The 23,496-nt window shown below is 41.8% G+C and overlaps 1 protein-coding gene across 6 annotated transcripts in view; it reads left to right on the forward strand.

Moving 5' to 3' along the window:
- Positions 1-23,496, forward strand: part of TLK1 (tousled like kinase 1) — a 227,892-nt gene that overhangs the window by 163,244 nt on the left and 41,152 nt on the right. For 3 of the 6 annotated variants that reach the window (XM_075180660.1, XM_075180659.1, XM_075180658.1), the window contains exon 3: positions 22,750-22,868. In XM_075180660.1, coding sequence (XP_075036761.1) covers positions 22,755-22,868 — 114 coding nt within the window. In that variant the 5' untranslated portion in view covers positions 22,750-22,754. Of the gene's footprint in view, positions 1-20,843; positions 21,005-22,749; positions 22,869-23,496 lie in introns of those variants that run through there. The other 3 variants (XM_075180656.1, XM_075180657.1, XM_075180661.1) reach the window with 2 other exon arrangements.

Genomic DNA, 23,496 nt, shown 5'->3' on the forward strand with positions numbered 1-23,496 from the left:
ATGGAGACGGCCGGGACGCCAGCGCTGGAAGGAAGTGAGTCGCGGCAGTGCCCGCGGGCGCCGCGGCTCCTGACAGCTGTACAGCCAATTGCTGAGTTATTTCGATCACTATTAAACAGATCAATATTAAACAGTCCTAGAGAATATATATATATATATATTACCTGGACTGTAAGCCCCTCTGAAGGTATGCAAGAAAACGTCACCTTAGCATATACCATTGACTACACCGCTCTGTCTCCTGCCAGACCTTTATTCATCCATCTTTAACTATCCAACCAACTTTAAGTCAAATCCAACTTTGTAGTGTTGCCCTCCGTACAAGATACGCTACAAAGACGGCTGTACGTCCGGACTTGAATCAGGTCCTATATGTATACTTTATGTGGTAAACGATGCAAAATTCTGTGGAATGGCGAAGCAAAAATTTAACTCAAAGATTATATCACCAGAACTTCACACCTCTGCAAAATAGCTGAGAAACTCAATTCATTCAAGATTGCTCCACAACTTCACTCATCTCTACTAAAATAAAAAGTTAAATTTTTTAAAAATATAAAATCAACAATATCTGGTATTCCTTTACTCTGGGGAAGCAGATTAATGCCTTTCAGAGTAATTTTCTAGAATTGCTCTGAATATGTAATAGTACAAATGTAATAAATCCTGGAAAATTGTATTTTGTTAATATTTGTTTCTGTGTTTTTTTTCCACGTTAATAAACATAAAATATACATTTGTATTAGTTTATCAAAATAAACCCTATAGGCCTAATGTAGAGTTAGCAGTCAATCACAATAAAATGCCTCTTGAGAAAACCATGCTGCAATGCAAGAGGTGCAAATGCATTTATTTTCATTTATTTTTTGCATGCAAGCATGTAGCACACAAATACTGGACAGCTATATTTTTGCTTTATTTAGAGTTAAGAAAGGACACACCCCTCCCAACTCTAAATCTGTCTGCGCATTTTAAATTTGTCACCCTGCAGTGCAACATGGGTTTACTAAGGTGCAAATTTACTCTTTTTTATTTTGCTTTGCTCCTAACTAAATGAGGAGCTACGTGTCCCAAAGAAAAGTTCATGGGTAGATTAGAAATGAGAAATGGGTCTTCACTTAGATATAAAATACATGTTTGGGTAAAAAAAAGCAAATTATATTCACTGATAATTTAATTTCCTCTGTTTCAGCCCTCACAATGGGTTGATTCCTAATCAGCTGAGTAGAGACAGGAAACAAAGTTGACACCCCTAGAAGGTACACTACAGAGCCAAAAGTATGTGGGCACTCCTTCTAATTAAAAAATATATATATGGTTCCTCCTGCGCTCCTTAAGGTTCGGGGAAGGGATGGGGAATGCAGCCTCAATACCCTGGGAGGTACCTACTAGATTCCCCCAAATAACAACAATGCAAACAGAATATGGGATAAGGCGCAAATGGGACGGGTAGAAAAAAGGGGAAAGTTCAATATCAAACAATGCCTAAGTTACAAAAAGTGACATGCGTTGATGTTTCATACATATAAATACAAGATAAAATCAAATGATCATAGTCACGATATCATAGTAATGAGTCCCAATGTCCAAAACTTGACATCATCTCAAAATAATTCGCAACGCCCATCAGGAGTGTCTTCTATGTGACGAAACGCGTAGGGTTCCAATGGGAGCTCGAGTCTGGTTACTGTGACAACACAATCTGGAAGTCAGTTGGAAGCTGACTGCGAGACGGAGCTGTAGAAGTTTATAACAGCGCGTTTAAAGATACCTTTATGAGAACCTTTTCTACTTCTACTTATAAGTGCATTTTATCTTGTGTTTTATTAAACGTTGTTTTGGAAAACTACACCATTGGAGATTCGGTATTTGTCTTCTTATCTCCCGCATATATGAACTACCCGGGGGAAGAATTGATTATTATTTAAGACACTCCTGATGGGCGTTACAAATTATTTTGAGATGATGTCAAGTTTTGGACATTGGGACTCATTACTATGATATCGTGACTATGATCATTTGATTTTATTTTGTATTTATATTAATGAAACATCAACGCATGTCACTTTTTGTAACTTAGGCATTGTTTGATATTGAACTTTCCCCTTTTTTCTACCCGTCCCATTTGCGCCTCATCCCATATTCTGTTTTGCACTCCTTCTAATTAGTTCAGATAACATGGGAGTGAATATAAGGGCTGCCATGGAGTACTTTGAAGAGACACAAATATTCAGCCTTCCTGAATTCCTTTGTTTTTGAGAGATAAACCGAATTTGCTCTGGTCACATCCAGGGTATGTAAAACTTTCCTCAAATTCATTATTAGGATGTGGACAAAGGAACAAAAGCAGGTATGACCAGCCTGCTGCTTTGTGTAGTTAATTTGCTGAAGCCTGAGCAGTGTGTGCCCGGAAGGCTACCACTGCCCTTGTGGAATGCCCTCTCAGTACCTTTGACAGCTGACGTCTGTTCCTCCTATAAATCTGTGAAATGCTTTCTTGAATCCAGCTTGCAAGAGTGTCTTTGGATGGAGCATGACTGTGGCGTGGACCTTCAGAAAGCACAGAGATGATTACCCTTAATGAGTTCTTTTGTTCTTTAGAGTTACGTTGAAATTGCTCTGACCATGTCCAGAGTATGTTATATTTCCTTACTCTTATTGGTAAGATTTTGATAAAGGGATGAAAGCACAATCTCTTGATTGATGTGATACGTGGAAACTACCTTAATCAAGAATGCAGGGTTTACTCGTAGCACTACTTTATCGGTTTACCTGTTCAAAAATGGCTCCTCAGACAATAAAGCATGAAGTTCTCCTAATTTTCTAGCACATGTGATGGCCACTAAGTGAATAGAGTGTGAGGCATTTAAGTGAGTTTTAATGTAAGAGTTCAAATGTTTCTGATACTAGAGCCTCCAAAACAAGATTCAGATCCTACAGTGCTGCAAAAGATTTGATGCAAGGCTGAATACTTTTAGCTGCTTGAAAATAATCTTTCCATGAGACCATTTGACCAGGAATGCACCAAATGCCAAAATCTGTACCTTCAATATACTAAGGGCCATGCCCTTCTGTAAACCATCTTAAAATAAATCTAGCACCTGAGATATGTTAGCAGCAAAAGGATTGATCAATCTGGACTTGCAGCAGAATATTCTTAATACACTACAGAAGTATTTTTTCTTCTTGTTTGCAATAAAACAGCAATCATAGATTCCTTTCCTTTTAAGCAGCAACCACTCAATCATCACACAGATCTCCACACCATCAGAGATAGTCTCTGGATTCAGATTATTAACAGGTCCTTGATGCAGAATATCTGTCCACATAGGTAGAGGACAAGGTTATTCTAGGAGCATATCCCATGCCACTGCAAAGCACAGCCGGAGGGACCACAATGGCAGAATCACTATTGCCTCTACTGCCTCTCTCTCGATCTTCTTCAGTATGCATGCAATGAGAGCAAAAGGAGGAAACACATACCCCAGTTTGAATTCTCAGGGCCTCGTTAGAGCATCTGTTCCCCAAGCTCTGGAGTCTCTATGATGGGAGTAGTATCATCCTGTCTTGGTATTTTGACTTGTTGGCATCAGATCTATTTCAGGGACCCCAAACTTCTCTGCCAACTGTTGATACACCCCTTGTGTAATGTTCAATCCCCTGGGTGATTTTGATGCTGACTGAGATAATCTGTCACCTTGTTGTCCTTGCCTGCTACATGAAGAGGTGATAGAAACACCCGACAGCATTTTATGAACGCCACTACTGTCCGGTTTCCTGAAAAGACCTTGAGATGTTTGTGTTGCAAGTGAGGTAGAAAGTGTTGTACTGCACACCACTGTGGCCATGCTTCCTAAATGTTTGCATGCATTTTCTTCTTCTTTTGCAGTCATGCACCATGTACTGCCTCTATGTGCAGATGAGGATCTCAGCCTTAGGAGCTTGAATCTGTCATTAACATAGTCCTTTCTGGTTCTGAAAGGGATACTCCTTTAATACTGTATCATGCCACCAATTGAGAGACACCATGGGGCTCTGTGTAAGCCTAACAGGCTGATCCAGAGATTCTGGATTGCGATTCCACTGATCTAGTACTTCTAGTTGGAGATTCCTCATATGCTATCTCGCCCATGGAAGGATACCTATGGTTGAGGAAAACATCCATAATAGCCTGAGACAATCTCTTATTGCAGCTTGTTGCTGCCACTGAATTTGATAAGACAGATTTTGAATCTTCCAGAGTCTGTCCTATGACACCAAGGCTTAATCTTTTGCTGTGTTCATTTGTATTACCAGAAATTGTAATTGTTAAGCTGGCACAGGGTGACTCTGGACTGTATTTATGAACCATGTATGGTCCTATGGAAAAGAGATTACTTTTAGTGTTTTGTTTTGTGCACTGCTCTCTGATTTCCAGCATATTGTGCAGGTAAGGTCAAACTGCAAGTCCCTGCTTCCTGAGAGCAGCCATAAGAACCACTAGTACCAGGACTTAGTACCTTGGTAAAGGTCCTGGGAGATGTTGAGAGGTCAAATGGCAGACACATAAACTGGAAATGATGCCCTGGACTGTAGAATCACCAAGCAATGGTGTTGCGGTGCAATTGGGATGTGCAGATAGGCATCCTGCAGATCTATTGATGTAAGAATATATCCTTCTTTTATTGTATTGGGAATAGAATTTACAGACTCCCTGTGAAAATGTCTTGCATGTACAAATTGATTGAGTTTTCTTACATCAAGAACTCTATGATATCCTCCTGATTGCTTTCTACTAGTCTATTACTCTGGAGTAGAAGGCGGTGCTTCTCTATGTGTAATTACTTTTTACCGGTTTCTCCATGAGTGTCTGTGAACTGCTGTGTATTGCTCTAATTTTCACAGGGAATGATGGAGTCTTTGATTTCACAAAGAAACACTTTTTCTGGGTACCACTTGAAATTCTATATAGTACCCTTTGTCTATAATGTCCCCAAACCAGCGATCTTGCCTTGTAAGCATACAGACTTCTGCATACCTCGCAATCCTACTACCCCCAAACCTGCTACAGGCTGTATTGGCCAGTAGCCATTGTGAATGTCTCTGAATTCTTCCTTCCTTTGGTCTAAAGGAATGATAGAGCCGCCTGTTACCACATACTCTCTAGAATACTGTTTGTCAGAGTGGTAGGTTCGGGCCCTTTTAAAATGTTGTCTTGAGGGAGAAGAAGAATATTTTTTTCTACAATCCAGGGGTAAATGTATCATAGTGTGGGTTGTACAAGTCACCAGAAATCGGTGAGATGACAGCTTAAATTTAAAGCGATGCTGCCTTGTAAAGGGAAGTTTACCTTCTGTTACTTTCTGAGAAAACCCCCCTTAAAAAGAAAGCGCAGTTAAGCAATTCTTTGACTTTTGACTGCTACCCAGGCATGCAGATAAAGTGAATTTCCTGGCTACCACTTTTGAAACTACATGTTAGGAAAGGCATTGGGACTGCAGATTCAATGTGACCTGTCTGGTTTAATGGTACCCACGATGGAAACTGACGTGTCGTAGGTTTTCGCCAGGGACCTCATAAGGAAGTATGGCTTTCTCTTTCGCGGCCCTCTGTACAGATACTAGATAAGACTGGTAGGTAAGATAGCCTAGCAGAGTGGCAGGAATATCTGTTGGAGCTGAGGCAAACAATAATGTCAGAAATAGCGTTAGAGCAAAACTAGGAATATGCTGGATTGATAACAGTATCAGGCATATACTGGAGCTGGTTACCAGGAATACACTGGGGATGCAGATACCAGAAATACACTGGAGCTGAAGAGATCAGGGATACACCAGAGTTGCGGATACCAGGAATACACTGGAGGTGAAGATACCAGGGGGTAAATGTATCAAGCTGTCGAGTTTCTGATGGGTTTGAAAAGTGGGGATGTAGCCTTTAGCAACCAATCAGATTCTAACTATCATTTTGTAGCAAATGCTAAATAAATAAATAGAATCTGATTGGTTACTACAGGCAACATCTCCACTTTTCAAATCCACCAGAAACTCACAGCTTGATGCATATACCCCCTGGAATACATAGGGGCAAGGACTTCAAATGGTCTGAGTAGTGGGTGAGAAACTAGACAGGAAGTTCTGGCACCATACTACACCAGCTGGTTTAAATAACCCTGGGTAAACGAGGATGCGGAGACCACTCTCAGTCTGCTTGTTTCAAAGCTTACTTGTTGCAAGTAGAGAATCAGTTTTGTTGCTCTAATAATAAATAGTTGAATTGTCCATCTACGTCATCTACTGTTTCCTTGTTCTTCATGAACTTCCCACACAATGGGCAGACATAAATCGTCAGATTAGTGAATTGTGAAGTAATCATATTTTGCTGTTTTGATTTCTGTCATGATGGATTTAGCAGTAGATTGTGAAGTCTGCTTCTTGTAAATGTGCTATGTCGTGAGATACACGTTTAGCTTCTAAGAAGTGTTGTGTGCGCTACAAACATTATAGTATCCCACCTAGTATAACTAGTAAAACAAAATACTTTGTTGTTGCTGTAACACGCTTCAATACAACAAGCTAAGAACTGCTATGTTGCCATGCAGTAAGATCTGGTTAGTTTAGTCTTTTTTATATGGATACTATAGGCTGTAGTTAGTGGCTGTATGACTAAGAAGCTTTGGTTATGCTAGTGAAGCTCTTTAATTGTGGTCTATCAGTATTCCCCTGCTTAACAAACGTTGAGGGATGAATTTGGGGCGGGGCAGGGGTCATTCTTGGCATGTCTGGGGGCTTGTGAGCACTTAACTAGGGGAAGCGAGGAGGTGAGTGGGGCTACCACATGGAGATTTAGTCTACATCATAATTGTGTGAAACAAACAGATCACATAATAAAGGCGGTATTAACTTATGTACAAAACAAGGCAACCAAGTATAGGAAGGTTGCACTGTTGGTGGTAAGAATTAGCTTGCATGTAGATTGATCATATAACACAGGCTGAACTCTGGGTTCTTAGTGTCCCATAAGACAGGTTGGCATGATAGTTCTAAAGGATAAACAATCAAGTTAAATACATATGTATAACCATTGCAACAATAACATTTAAGTATAACAGTGTAGTGAAGTGTAGAAACTTGGAGGTATATTTACTTAACTGCGGCTTTGAAAAAGTGGAGGTGTTGCCTATAACAACCAATCAGATTCTAGGACGTGATTCATTTAGGATCTTAACTTCAGAAACTTCTGATTTCAGTCTCCTGGACAAAACCATGTTACAGTACAAGGGGTGCAAATAAGTATTCTGTTTTGCACATAAGTTAAATAGCACACAAATACTGGATAGCTTATTTGTACACTGATTTAAATTTGATATTTGTGTGCTACATGAAAAAACAGTCAGTATTTAACTTATGTGCAAAACAGAATACTAATTTGCACCCCTTGCATTGTAACATGGTTTTTTTCCAGGAGACTGAAATAAGAAGTTTCTGAATTTAAGATCCTTAATGAATCAGGCCCCTAGTTATGATTTATTTAGTACATTCTACAAAATAACAGCTAAAATCTGATTGGTTGCTATAGGCAACATCTCCACATTTTCAAAACCCCAGTTTAGTAAAAATACCTTGGTCTTTTGTGGTTACGATGTGATACTGAGGTGTAGTGGAGAGGGAAACTGTTAAAGTTATAAGCTAGCACATGCCTGGCTATATCATATAAAGAAGGCTGATCTTGGCGTCCAGAGGGACTGGATAACCTGCTGGTTCTGGCTTATCAATTATGGTAAATTGATAAAGTAAATGTTGCAAGTCTTACATCTTACCAGTTAGGGGGTGCAGTCCAGTATTCAATGGGAGCAGTCTCAGTTTAAGTCTAGGACAGAGTTCACCAGGGGCTAATGTCTGCTCTTGGTCTTCAAATAGAAAAGAGTTGTGAAACTGGCATCTAAGCTGTTTTCATCATCATCATCATCATCATCATTTATTTATATAGCGCCACTGATTCCGCAGCGCTGGGAAGGGTGGTTTCTTTGGTGTTGATGTAGGTGCAGAAGCTATGGGCGATTCTTTCTGAAGAAATTCAGAGTCAAAATGTATAGAGCATTTGACATCTTTGTTCTGGGCTCTTTGTGAACAGTCTCATTGGACTTGTAGTTGTGTTGCCTGAGGACTTGGGTGGCTTCTTGAAGCTCCCACCTTTCTTTTATGATGACCATAGATAAGTAGTTGAATAGTATTTTTGAGGCTCTGATGCCATGTTTTGAGTTGCAAGTATAATTCTGTCCTTGATATAAATGAAGTGCATGTGGATTGTGAAATCTCGTGGCGTTTGACCTGATGCTTCTCTTGTCTGAGTTCTCCGTGGGCTTTGTCTAGGTTAGAGGCGTCAGGAAGAGGTGGTTTAGAAGGCCCTGCTCATGCACGTATTCAGAAATGTGCTTTATTCAGATGTTGTTTCAGCAGGCCTTATTTTTAATGTCCTTGCATATTTCTATTAGCTGAGCAATGTCCTTCAGTTAGTGCAGGCCAACACATGTTTGCTGGGCTAGTGTTAGAGTTTGGGCAGACACTCAGCGGGCTGCAGTTAATATATGCAACTGCGGCTTCTGCGGACTGCTTCCAGATGGCGGGCAGTGTTGTAGGCAATGCTTTGAGAAGGCGTTTGCTGTACTGCCAGTAGGATCGCTTCACCACCAGTGGGATCGTGACAGGAGGGTGAGTGGACTCGCTGGAGGACAGTCGTAGCTCCTAGTTTGAGTTTAGGGCTCAGGGAGCTCTGGAGGTAAATGTATTAAGCAGGGGATCCGTCAATTCGGCAATATTCCTATTGTGATGGCCATTTTTAAAGCAGCAATTTTATAAAAGGAAAAACTTGCCAGGTTTTGCCTTTAATAAAATTCCCGTTTTAAATATGGCCATTACAATTGCCAAATATTGCCGCTTTGATGGATCCGCTGCTTATCACACTTACCCCCTGGAGTCATGCGACTGCTCCTGATGCTGGCCAAGTAATGGCTGTGGTTTTATTTTAATACTGCATTATTATTAAACTTTTTTTTTACATTTTACCTATTTCGACCTTCACATTTTGTTCTGCGCTGTAAAATTCAAAATAAACAGCTTTACATTTATCATTTTCAAAGTTAAAATAATCTTAAAGCACTTAAATACCAAAATAGCTTTTAAGAAGAGTGTGGGCAAAGTACACAATAAAACTGAAATTTTATTTTGTTTTTCTCCTGTGCTTTCAGCAATGGTAGTTAATTGTAAAGCATAGTTCCATCTTTAAATAATATTTCAAATAAGCTATTATTTATATATCTGTATTTTTTGCTCTCTATTATTATTACGTCCACCTGAAATGCCTGGCTGCCTGTGTATCTTTTCAAAATGCAGTTCTAGGGGTAAATGTATCATACTACGATTTGTACAAGTCGTCGTAAATCGGCGTGTTGACAGCTAAAATTTAAAGCGGCGCTGCCTTGTAAAGGGAAGTTTCCCTTTACAAGGCAGCGCCGCTTTAAATTTTAGCTGTCAACACGACGATTTCCGGCGACTTGTACAAATCGGAGTATGATACATTTACCCCCTAGTAGGGGAACGGCAGATTGCAGTGATATCACTGTACTACGTGAAATGATTGTGACATTGATTCCATAGATTGTAAGCTTGTGAGCAGGATTCTTTTACCTATCTTTATGTATTACCCAGTATTGTTTTATTAATGTTTGTTCCCAATTGTAAAGCGCTACGGAATTTGCTGGTGCTATATAAATAAATGATGATGATGATCGATCCATACTTGCCATCCTTTAGGAGCTCCCCCCCGGGAGGTTCCAGAGGAGAGACACCATTGCCGAGTATGCTTACATACAGACGTGGACAAATTTGTTGGTTCCCTTACAGCTCATTGAAACAATGCTTCATTCCTCCTGAAAAGTGATGAGATTAAAAGCTATTGTCTCATGTATACCTGCGCGCCTTTGATATGCCATAGAATAAATCAAAGAAACCGTGAAAATAGATAAATTATTGCTTTTTCTGCAAAGAAATTCTAAAATGGGCTGGACAGATTTATTGGTACCCTTTAAAAAAGATTATAAATAATTGGATTATAGTGATATTTCAAATTAATTGTTTTCTTGAATTAGCATCACACATGTCTTCAATCTTCTAATCAGTCCTTCAGCCTATTTATATGGATAAAAGTAGACACTCTGGTGTTTGGTATCATTGTGTGCACCACACTAAACATGGACCAGAAAAAGCAAAAGAGAGAGTTGTTTGAGGAGATCAGAAAGAAGATGATAGACAAGTATGTTAAATGTAAAGACTATGGGCCTGATTCATTTAGGATCTTAACTCAAGAAACTTCTTATTTCAGTCTCCTGGACAAAACCATGTTCTAGTATTCTGTTTTGCACATAAGTTAAATACTGACTGTTTTTTCATGTAGCACACAAATATCAACTTTAAATTTCAGTGTACAAATAAGCTATCAAGTATTTGTGTGCTACATGAAAAAACAGTCAGTATTTACCTTATGTGCAAAACAGAATACTAATTTGCACCCCTTGCACTGTGACATGGTTTTGTCCAGGAGACTGAAATAAGAAGTTTCTTGAGTTAAAATCCTTAATGAATCAGGCCGTATAAGACCATCCCCAAGCAGCTTAATGTTCCTGGGCTACAGTAACAAATAATATTAAGAAGTTTATAGCCTAAGCTACTGTAGCCAACCTCCCTAGACGCGCAAAATGAAAATCGACCACAGATTAAACAGAAGGATAGTGAGAATGGTAGAAAAAGAGCATAGGAAAACTTCCAAAGAGATATGAGCTGAGCTCCGAGGTCATGGTACGTCAGTGTCTGATCGCACCCTCCAGCGCTTTTTGAGCGACAGTGGGCACCAAGGAAGAAGACCCAAGAGGACTCCACTTTTGAAGGCAGACAGGAATTTGCTACATTGCATATTGAGAAGCCAAAATGCGTCTGAGAGAACGTCCTTTGGACAGGTTAGTCAGAGCTGGAACTTTTTGGCAAGTGCCATCAGCTTTATATCCACAGGTGAAGAAATTAAGCTTTGACCCAAAACACAAAGCTAAAAGCACCCAAGAATGGATAATAACAAAACATTGGACTATTTAGAAGCGGGCTCCTATGAGGCATGAACTGAATGCTATCGAACATCTATAGAAAAAGCTAAAACATGGGGTGTGGAGAAGGCATCCATCAAACCTGAGAGCTACAGAAATCGCTTGATTGCCGTGATTTCCGCTAAAGGTTGTGCAACAAAATAGTAGGTTAAGGTTTCCATCATTTTTGTCCATGCCATTTTAATTTGTTTTATTATTTAAAATAGTCTGTTGAATCAAAATCCAATGTACGATTTCTATTAAATATGGAATAAACAATGATGGATGCCAATTACTTTTTTCCTTTTCAAGTTATTTCAGCAAAAAATATGGGTTCTTTCTTTGTTTGTGGAAAGTTACCAACAAATTTGTCCACATCTGTACGTCACACGATAGCGCAGAGAAAACATAGAGTTGTGGTTAGTAAATGTTAACGTCGCATTACCCTACTTATACACAATGTAATAATGGAATGAAGTGCAATATACACAAGAGAATATTGTCTGGACAGTTATTAACAAAATGCGAAAGTCACATTTTCAATATAAAATTTAGTGAAATACAAACACCTCCCCGTCTGTTGTTTTTTCTTTTAAAAATGAAATGGGAATCTTCTTAGTTGCAGTAGGTCCAACAAAAATGTAAATTAAATGATGCGAATAGCGTTAATTGATTTAATAAGTACTCATGCAATCAAAAGCGGCTAGATAGTGCTGTTGACAGTCATCATTGCACTTTATCACACCAGCCCTCTAGTGCCAGTAGGAGATACGCATCTAATACATTATCCCACATATCAAAGGTATGATGTTCACCTATCCACCAACTGATTCATATTATTCAAGAATGCCCAAAGTCAGCTGACACCAAAGCTGCGCAGCTATTAACAAAACATCCACATGACCATATTCCATTCAAAGGAAAATTTACTATGTTAGGGTGACAAAAAATATATATAGTCATAGACTACCTCCCAACTAATTGAGGCGGGATAGTCCCGATTTGACGGCTCTGTCCCTCCATCCCGATTGGGACAACTTTGTCCTTCAGGTGGAAAATTTGGGAGGTATGTCTCATATGGGTACCAAGCACAAAAATGAAGGTGTTTGCAGGAGAAGGAAGGAGAGTGTACGGGGCAGTCTAGCACTTAAGAAGCACTAGGCACTCCATCAGTGTGTGGCCACCCCCCATTGTGATGTGACCACCCCCCCCCCCCGTTGTAATGTGACCACCCACCGTTGTAATGTGACCATGCTACCTATCAGGCGCGGGCTGGGAGGTATCAGCCCAGGGGGGGCGCACAGGCGGCCGCATCACATGACACGCGATGCGGCTGCGCCCGAACAGCCGTTAGACTGAGCGGCCCAGGTGCCCGCTGCTCCCCTGCCCCCCGGTCCAGCCCGCCCCTGCTACCTATCCCAATGCAGGATTCCGAGATGTTGGGAGGTATTCCATAGGTCCTTTTATATTCTCCCACACCCCATTTATCAGCAGTAAGGGAGGTTTTGATGAGTTTTGTATATTACAGAAGGCTTTATTTTATGCATTTTAGAATTCAAATGTTTCCGAAGAGTGAGGTAGACACCATACTCCATATCATTTACATTAATCTAATTCATTTTGGTATAACTGTTTATTTTTATATAATACGTTATTTACATAGTACTCTGTGTATTATTAATACTCCGGGTGGAGGGATTAGAGGGGAAAGTCTGTTTTTTGTTTTTTTTTACACTTACATAATGCATGTGGCACTATATAAAAATGTATTGGGTCAAAAGTGAAAGGTCATCTTCAAACGCATCTGGCTGTCCTTTGGATTAACTCAGTTCTTTTTCTAGCTTTTTTTTGTACCATTTTGTTTACCTTTGTGGATCAGTAAGGCTTAACTAGAGCAACATATTGAAGCTGTAGAATGCTTGTCCACTAGTTCCAAATAATCACCAAATTATACAGTTCAGTTTTTGGACCAATATGGTTGTTTATTAGTGGCCTCTGTGAAACACTGAAAAGTGTTATAGAGTGTTCTAAACTACTTCCTAGTGATAATATGCAAACAACGCTCTCATATTTGGGAAAAGTTACTGTGAAATGGCATTTTTGGGCAGCCTATAACTCAGTATTCAGAACACAATTGCTTGAGCTGAAAAAGATCCTACTTACAGATAGACTGTAAGATAGAGCCAAGGATATTTGTGTTTGAGAGCCACTTGTCTGTGAACTGACTTTGCACAGGGCACGTATGTATGGTAATGATATCAATCATCATGCAGACTGCGTGTCGCTCCACCTCCATTATGTATAATACATAAATATTACATATGGTGCTGCTCTGCGCTGAAACAGAGCGCAGAGCTCTATATACAGTAATATCTAGAGTCCTAACTATATTATTGTTGAAAATATAATGGATAGAGCATTGGAGGCTTCAAAAAAGTAACATCAAAACATCTTTAGTATTGTATTGTCACACACCGGCCCCGTGGACGGGTACCGACTTTGTTACCTCTATCTCATAAGCGGTGACCAGGGTATCCTGAACTCAGTGTTTTGCTTTACAGTCTCCATCTGGTTTTCCGTTCTGCGCATGTGTCAGCTACCACTCTCTCTTATGACCCGTTCCCATTGGCCCTGGCACTTTGGAGTGCTATTTAAACCTCCCAGTTCCTGCTATCTGACGCCTGTTCTTCGAGTTACTCACTCTAATCATAAAAAGGAGATAATAGCAGCTGCCAGAAATGATTGAAGATCCTATTATAAGTGACAGTATGGGAGGTGGTGTAAAAGAATAATGGACTCCACAAGGAAGTGGTGGCGAGTACTAGAAGAAGATATGATTATGTGGAGTGTCACTGTTTGGGCAAACTGTGGTTGGTTGAGAGCTAGAAGTACGCCAGAGAAGTTTATAGTTGGGTTCACAAGCAAAGTATGTTAAAGTAAGAATGGGGAAAGGATTTTTTTTTTTTGTGAGATAATTGCAATAACGACTGGTACCATCATCACAATTTATTCCGCAGCACTGTACAGATAACTCACTCACATCAGTCCCTGCTCCATGGGAGCTTACAGTCTAAATTTCCTAACATACACACACACATAGTAAATTTAATAGCAGCCAAATAACCTACTAGTGTGTTTTTGGAGTGTGGGCAGAAACCGGAGCATTGGGAGGAAACCCATGCAAACACAGGGAGAACATACAAACTACACACACATAAGACCTGTCACAAACTTACTTGCTTTCATGCTGCTGATTTTCCTGTCTCTGTGTACAGCAGCACTTCCTGGTTTGGGTGGTCACATGATCGTGGCTGGGAGGCGGCTTTTACTATCCACAGACTATATTAAGCTTACCTGGACACTGCAGCCTTGTCAAAGCAACAAGTTACCACGTACCTGTTCCTGGCTCCTGTGCTTCGTGGATTGCTGAGTCTTCCAGTCTCCTGTGTCTTCCTGTGTTCTGATCTCTGCTTGTTAGACTATCCTGGCTCTCCAACCCCTGTGTACCGACCCAGCTTGCTGACTATCCCTCTACTCTTGTGACCCGTTTACCGACCCCGGCTTGATTGACTCCGAGTTGCCTCCTAATTCTGCCTGCCTCCATTCCTGTGTACCGACCCAGCTTGATTGACTCTGCATCTTCCGCTGCACTACATCTTGGCGCGAACCTGAGGACCGCGACCTGCGACACCTGGCAGCGAAGCCCACCCCGCCTTGCGGCGGTTCTTGGTGAACACCGGGGAGATCGTTAGACTCCGCGCCTCAGGTAAGCCAGCGCTAATCAAGATTAGTAATAGTAACCCAGTATCTGTTACAGTTTGCTCTGACCATGGATTCAGCGGCAAAAGATCTGTTGGAGCATTTAGTGGGAAGGATGGATAAGCAAGAGGCTAACCAAGAGCAACTTTTAAAATTCCTCAATAGTTTATCTACTCGGTTGGATGTTGTCCAGAACACCTTGGTGGCTAGCGGACCACCTGCGCCTGCGGTTGCAGCCCCAGAACCACCGCCCATAGCGGCAGCTTCTTCCTCGCAGTTACGGATACCTAACCCACCTAAGTTCGATGGGGACCCCAAATAGTGTAGAAGATTTTCAAATCAATGCAACATACAGTTTGAGCTGAGCTGTTGCCAGGGAACTTCCCTTCCGAAAAAGCTAATGTGGCCTATGTGATTTCACTATTGTCCGGTCAAACGTTAGCATGGGCTTCCCCTTTATGGGAGAGGAATGATCCCATTCTGTATAACTTCAACACCTTTTTGTCCACTTTCAAGAAGATATTTGATGAGCCAGGAAGGGTATCTAATGCCGCTACCGGCTTATTACGTCTTCGCCAAGGAAACCAGTCTGTGGGACAGTATGCAGTCCACTTCAGAACAATGGCCTCTGAACTTCGCTGGAATGATGAGGCTCTAGTTGCTACGTTCTGGCAGGGCCTTTCAGACCGGATCAAAGATGAGCTGGTATCTCGGTAACTCCCTGCGTCTCTGGATGATATCATCTCCCTCTGTGTCAAGGTTGATTTGCGTTTCAAGGAGCGTAGTTCCGAGAAAGAACAATCTCAGCGCAGTATGATTCGCTTGGCTCCCAACTTCCAAACACCTGTTCTTCCTCCCGAAGAACCTATGCAACTGGGGAGGACGCGCCTGTCGGCTGAGGAGAGTGAGAGGAGATTTCGGAACAAGTTGTGTCTGTATTGTGGAGAAGGTGGCCATCTTCTAAGTTCTTGTCCCAAACGACAGGGCCTAACGAGTTCGGGAGCTGTATCGTTGGGCCTCTTCTCTCAGTGTCAGTCAGTTCCTTGTAGTAATGATTGTCTTACTATTCCTATTTCCCTTCAGTTAGGACATAATACTTTCCCGCAGTCTGCACTTTTTGACTCCGGAGCCACAGGAAATTTCATCTCTGCCGCAGTAGTCAAACAATTTTCCATTCCCACACAACCCATCTCACTGCTGGCCATTGATGGGAGAAGAATTCCTGAGGGGTCCATCCTGGTACGCACCATTCCCCTCCTTCTCCAGGTCGGAGCTCTTCATCGGGAAAAGATTTTCTTTCTGGTAATTCAGAAATCTACCAACCCAGTCATCCTAGGACTTCCATGGCTTTGTCTCCATTCTCCCACCCTAGACTGAAAATCAGGTCACATATTGTCCTGGGGACAGTTCTGCTTCTCTCATTGTCTCCAGAAGGTGGTGCCTCCAGACATTTCCAGACGTTTCCAAACATTTCCAGTGTCTCTTCTGCCTGAACCATACCAACCCTTCTCTGACGTTTTTTGTCAACAAGAGGCCACAAGACTCCCTCCTCACAGAATCTGGGATTGTGGCATTGATCTTATACCTGGTAAACCTATTCTCAGGGGCCGTGTTTACCCCCTTTCTCTTCCGGAGTCTAAGGCTATGGAGGAGTACGTCCAGGAAAAACTAAAAAGGGGCTTCATCCGCAAGTCTGCCTCCCCAGCTGGGGCTGGCTTCTTCTTCGTAAAAAAGAAAGATGGGGGTCTCCGCCCTTGCATAGATTGAATGCTATTACCATTAAAAATTGGTAACCTCTGCCATTGATTTTTGAATTGTTCGACCGTATTAAGGGTGCCACCATCTTCTCTAAACTAGATCTTAGAGGAGCGTATAACTTTATACGCATTAAGGAGGGGGATGAATGGAAAACGGCGTTCAATACCCGAGATGGCCACTTTGAATACCTGGTCATGCACTTTGGGTTATGTAATGCCCCGGCTATCTTTCAGGGCTTTATGAATGAGCTCTTTCAAGACCTCTTGTATCAATCCGTAGTCATCTACTTGGACGACATTCTCATCTTTTCTCAAGATATAGTATCTCATCACAGTCATGTACTGGAGGTCCTTTCTCGTATCCGAAAAAATCATCTATTCTGCAAATTAGAGAAATGCACCTTCGAGCAGAAACAAATTCCTTTCCTGGGATATATCATTTCTGGCACTGGTCTACAGATGGATCCCACAAAATTGAAAGCCATACTTGACTGGCCCCAACCATCGGGTCTTAAGGCCACCCAACGCTTCCTAGGATTCTCCAACTATTATCGTCAATTTATCAAAGGATACTCTTCTCTCGTGGCTCCCATCACGGCATTGACCCGTAAATCTGCTGACGCTAGTATTTGGTCCACTGAGGCTATCCAAGCCTTTAGATTATTAAAGTCTCTTTTTTCATCTGCACCCATTCTTCAACAGCCGGATTGTTCACGTTCATTTGTCCTGGAGGTAGATGCCTCTTCCGTTGGCACTGGAGCTGTACTGTCACAGCGAAGCCCTTCTGGAAAACTTCATCCCTGCGGATTCTTTTCCCGTCGCTTATTACCCGCTGAGAGGAATTATGGGATTAGCGACAAAGAGCTCCTGGCCATCAAGCTGGCTCTCTCCGAATGGAGACATCTACTAGAAGGGGCGCAATTTCCTATCACCATATATACCGACCATAAGAATCTGCTTTACTTACGCACCGCTCGATGTCTAAACCCTCGGCAAGCAAGGTGGTCCTTATTCTTCTCACGCTTTGATTTCAACATCACTTTTCACTCTGGATCCAAGAATACGAAGGCAGACACCTTATCTCGCTCTTTTGATCCAGCCGACATGGAATCCTTGGCAGACAACAAATTCATTGTAGATCCCTGTCAAGTATTGGCAACTACACACCTGAACAAGGGTTGTCCTCCGGGTAAAACATTCATCTTGCCACGTCTACGCACTCGGCTCCTTAACTGGGCTCATCACTCTCTCTTCTCTGGGCATGCCGGCATCCGCAAGACCTGGGACTTGTTGTCCCGAAGTTACTGGTGGCCTTCTTTGCTGGGCGATGTGAAGAGATTTGTTTCGGCTTGTTCCAAATGTGCTCAACACAAGACCTCTAGGAAGAAGCCTTATGGATGGTTGCTTCCATTACCCATTCCTGATTACCCGTGGTCACAGATCTCCATGGATTTTATCCTTCCAAATCCTGTACTGTGGTGCTAGTGGTCACGGATCGCTTCTCTAAAACAGCTCACTTTATTGCTCTTAAAGGCCTTCCCTCTTCCTCCTCCTTAGCCGATATTTTTATTAAAGAAATATTTCGCCTCCATGGCTGTCCTCAACATATTGTGTCCGATCGGGGATCACAATTTATATCAAAGTTTTGGCTGTCTTTTTGCAACAAGTCCGGAATTAAGCTTGACTTCTCTTCCGCATATCATCCCCAGTCCAATGGGTCTACTGAAAGAACTAACCAAGAATTAGAGAAATTTCTAAGAATATTTATCTCAAGTAACCAAGATAACTGGGTGGATCTTCTCCCTTGGGCCGAGTTTGCCCATAACAACCATTTCCATGAGGCCATCTCTAACTCCCCCTTTTTTGTTCTTTATGGCTGCCATCCTAGACGATAAAAGGAGGAGAATGACTCCAAGTTTTTCAGTCGATGACAGGGTATGGCTATCCACCCAGAACATTCGTTTAAAGGTTCCCAGTAAAAAATTTGCTCCCAAGTTCATTGGCCCATTCGCTATTTCTGAGATTATTAATCCTGTAGCCTTTAGATTGAATCTGCCTCCCTCCTTACGCATACCCAATGTCTTTCATGTCTCCTTGTTAAAACCGATGGTAACCAACAGATTCTCCACCTCATCCAGAACTCCTCCTCCTGTTGTAGATCGGGATCAAGTCGAATACGAGATTAAAACTATCCTAGATTCTCGTAAAGTTCAAGGTGCCATACAGTTTTTGGTGGATTGGAAGGGTTACGGCCCTGAGGAGCGCTCATGGGTGAGAGCCATTGATCTGCGTGCTCCCCGTCTACTTAAATCCTTTCATAACAAATTCCTTTGAAACCCTATTAGGTGTTCGGAGTCCACCTTTATGGCAGGGGGTACTGTAACGGACTTACCTGATCCCTGCCGCTCCGTCCGGAAGCAGCACTTCCGCATCCAGGACCACGTGACCGCACCCGGAGGTGGTCACATGACCTCAACCTAGAGGCGGGGATTTTGAATCCCTGTCAGGATAAAAACCTCACTCTGACACTCGCTGAGTGTCAGAGCAACACTTACCTGTTCCTGGCTCCTGTGCTTCATGGATTGCTGTGTCTTCCAGTCTCCAGTGTCTTCCTGTGTGCTGATCTCTGCCTGCTTGACTACCCTGGCTCTCCTATCCCTGTGTACCGACCCGGCTTGCTGACCATTCTTCTGTTCTTGTGACCCGTGTACCGAACCTGGCTTGTTGACTCCGAGTTGCCTTCTGATTCTGCCTGACTCCATTCCTGTGTACCGAACCGGCTTGTCTGACTCCGCTACCTCCGCTCCACTCCGCTGTACTACATCTTGGGGCGAACCTGAGGACCGCGACCTGCGACTCCTGGCAGCGAAGCCCACCCCGCCTTGCGGCGGTTCTTGGCGAACACCGGGGAGATTAGACTCCGCACCTCAGGTAAGCCAGCGCTAATCAAGATTAGTAGTAGTAGTATCCAGAATCTGTTACAGTCTGCAACAATGTTTAGGTAGGTGGTGCGTGTCAAAGTAACATTCACATGAATGCCAGGACCCAAGGTCTCCCAGCAAAGCATTGCCCAGAGCATCACACTGCCTCCGCCTGCTTGCCATCTTCCTATATTGCATCCTGGTGCCATCTCTTCCCCAGGTAAATGATGCACACTCACCCGGCCGTCCACATGATGTAAAAAAAATGTAATTCATCAGACTATGCCACCTTCTTCCATTGCTCCATGGTCTAGTTCTGGTGCTTGTGTGCCATTTTTAGGCGCTATCGTCGGTGGTCAGGTATCAGCATGGGCGCATAGACTGGTCTGTGGCTACGCATCATGCTGTGATGCAGTGTGTGTTCTGACAGCTATCAAAGCCAGCATTAACTTTTTCAGCAATTTGTGCTCCAGTAACTCTTCTGTGGGATTGGACCAGACGGGCTAGCCTTCGCTCCCCATGTGCATCAGTAAGCCTTTGATGTACATGACCATGTCGCTGGTTCACTGGTTGTCCTTCCTTGGACCACTTTTGGTAGCTACTAACCACTGCATACCCGGAACACCCCACAGGACCTGCCATTTTTGAGATGCTCTAACCCACGCGTCTAGCCACCACAATTTGTCTCTTGTCAAAATCACTCAAATCCTTACACTTGTGCATTTTTCCTGCTCCCAACACATCAACTTCAAGAACTGACTGTTCACTTGCTGCCTAATATATCTCACCCCTTGTCAGGTGTCATTGTAACAAGATAATTAATGTCATTCACTTCACTTGTTGTACTGGTTTTAATGTTGTGACTGATCGTTGTGTGTCACTATCACTCCATTCTAAATAAAACAACAGACATGTTGAGGGTGTTGCAGATCTGCATAAAGTTTTACCATGTGTAGAATTTCATTGTCTATATACAATTTTGCCCAGTTTAAACTTTAAATCACTTTGTAAGATTAGTATACACTTTTATCATGTATAAAATAAACTTTTACTATAGTTCTTTTGAGTGTATTGAACTCCTACCTATGCATATGCAATATAGAGTAATTCACAGCTTGCTGTAAAGGAACCAAACATGGAAGAAAAATAAATAAATAAATAAATTTGTTGATGGAGACGCGCATGCGCATTTCAATCATCTTATCCCGCGGGAGCGCGCACGTCTGCAGGAGATACCAACAGTTGTAGGCAACCCCGACGCATGCGCCGGCTAGTCTCGCGTCGCCACCAATTACTGGTGACGCGAGACTTCCTGGCGCATGCGTGGTTCTGAATGGTGAGTCCCCCCCCGAAAGGTGCCGGTACTGAGTACCGATGAGTACCGGCAGAGAATAAGCGCCGTGTGTATGTAATATTTGGCGCACATATGCTCTTGTGGTTGGGAATCGATCTGAACGGTGGGTGTTACGATGTGCTGTTTAACTGACTAGTAAGGAAGTCTGAAGTTTGCATTTGACACTTTTTGCAGGATGGGAATGGGTGATGTTGCTGTAGTACGTGCAGTGTGTCAGAGGCCTGACCCCAGGGCCCAACGTATATTGTTTTGCCTCATCTGCTGGATTGTCAAATATTTAACATTGAGTGTGACCTGCCCTGAGTAGCAGAGTAGGCCATGCTTAAAGGGCAAGTGGCCAATGACCAGAGAATTGCATTTTGCATGCATGCATTTAGCTGCTTTGCAATATTGTGGCTGCAGGCGTAAAGTCTACTACGTATGTGCGCAGTGTCGCTCTCTGCCCATTGGCCTCTTAAGTGGGATGCCCTGGACCACTGAGATGCAAGGTTTGTCAGGAATGTTAAAAATACAGTAGGGTGTTAGATGTTTAAGGAGGATTGTATAACTGTATAATTTGCAATTTTAGATTAGAATTTTTTTTAAAAAAATACTCGTATTGATGCATTTAGTAAGTGTCGAACAAATTTGGTTCACGTTTTGCAGTGTGTGGCCTGGATTTATATTTTGTCACATGTTTTCTTGTTAACATAAATTGTGTCAAATATTTTTTTTAAAAGGAATTAATTGTGTTACCGTGGATGGTGGACGATAGTAGCCATTCATAAAACAACGCAGGCGTTGTGGCTTAGCTAGGAAAAAAAAACAACAAAATGTTGAATAACATGCAAATCTTGCATACATGACCAGTGAGTAATCCAGCTATGTGATATACTTCCTAAAACTTTGGAAGCAGTGTTCTATATTCAGATTGATCACTGTAGCCTTAAAGCCAATTACTGTTCATCCTGGGTTAGTACATGGTGACTAGTATATTTTTCTGCACTAGACTAATTGTGGATGTAAAAGAAAAAAATACAATTTTGGTTGTGTAAAAACGCTGGGTACACACTACAGAAAATTTCTTCTCCTGATGCGATATCGTTAATGATTTTACCAACGACTGAAAGTTCCGATCAGAATACCACTTCATGTGTACACACTATACACGTTTTACAAGATTTACCTTCAGATTTGTGCTCTTCATTTGTTGTAACCATTGTGACTCTAAACTCTCCGGAAATCTGCCTATACTGCTGGTCGTGAGTGCCTACACACTTCAGAACTTGTCAGACATCATTCTATAGAGATTTTTAGTTTGTTTATAAAATCAAATGAAACGGTATGATGTGCTTTGGAACGATAAAACATGATCGTGTGAGCTAGCACACTAATGCTATAACGTACCTAACATTCGTTTATCATGTGATTGGCTGATTGCCCTTTAATCGGGTGAAAAACCTTTATTGTGTACCCAGCCAAAGTGGATAGAATTTTATATCACTTGGAGTACATCTTAAACTGAGTAAAAATTTGTACAACATAAATCCCCATTGTATTAAGATTTGAAATACATTCTTTATCTTTTGTGGGCTCCCAAAATCAGCTAATCTTGGTGTTTGTTGACATCTCTTGTCATATGATACTCATGCTTGTTTGATCTTGGATTAATCCATGTTAATATTTAAATTTTAGATGTAAGGCAAAACAAAACAAGAACAATGGTGTCTAACAGATGTTAGTTCACTTTAATGTTTTTTTTGTATGTATGTTATGAAGACACAGGTCTTAATTTGCATTTGAAATGTTTGTTACAATACGTATTCATCAGTGTATAATATGTTAATTGATGGTTATTCTTTTACCCAGGTGTCATGGATGAACTCCACAGCTTGGACCCAAGACGGCAGGAATTGCTGGAGGCAAGATTCACAGGGGGCGTGAGCGGCAGCACTGGAAGCACTGGCAGTTGTAGTGTTGGGGCAAAAGTGAGTGGAAATGTTTAAATGCCTCTGTGATGTCACCAGTTCCTAGTTCAATAATGTCTAGGTAGCTTATCAATGATTCATCCCAAAATGTCTGCCTCCGCTGTGTGTACGTGAGATTGGATATATTCTTTAACGCAGTCTCTAGAGGGTTAGCAGTTTGTCTTATGCCTCTGCAACAACTTTCAGTTTGCTGTGAAGAAATGTAATGGTAGATTAGGTGGCTTCTGTTATAAGCAAATGGTTTCTTTGCTGAGATTTGTCTTTTGTGTTAGAGCAGCATGGCTGGTAATAGTTCTTCCATATTGCACTAGAGCTGCTTTCTTACATTTTTCTTTGTCCTGTAAAACATACAATGACAGACACAGGAGGATAGTAAACCGTTTATTAACTGTGAATATGATAAGTATCCGTGAAACAGATTAACATTATGTGGTCAATTTATGGCTAAGTGGTCTTTAGTTTAAACAATGTTAGAATTGTCTCTCTCACATCTTCCTCATATCTTAAAAATCTGTTTGAGCTCACATTATTAGGCTATTGTTTGGGATGGTTTCTCATGTACTTTTTGGAATGTCTCAACATATTATGCGGTGTAAATACTGAGATGTGTGGAACACTCATATACAAC

The sequence above is a fragment of the Mixophyes fleayi genome, chromosome 7 (genome assembly GCF_038048845.1).
Source record: "Mixophyes fleayi isolate aMixFle1 chromosome 7, aMixFle1.hap1, whole genome shotgun sequence".
Classification (NCBI taxonomy): Eukaryota; Metazoa; Chordata; class Amphibia; order Anura; family Limnodynastidae; genus Mixophyes; species Mixophyes fleayi.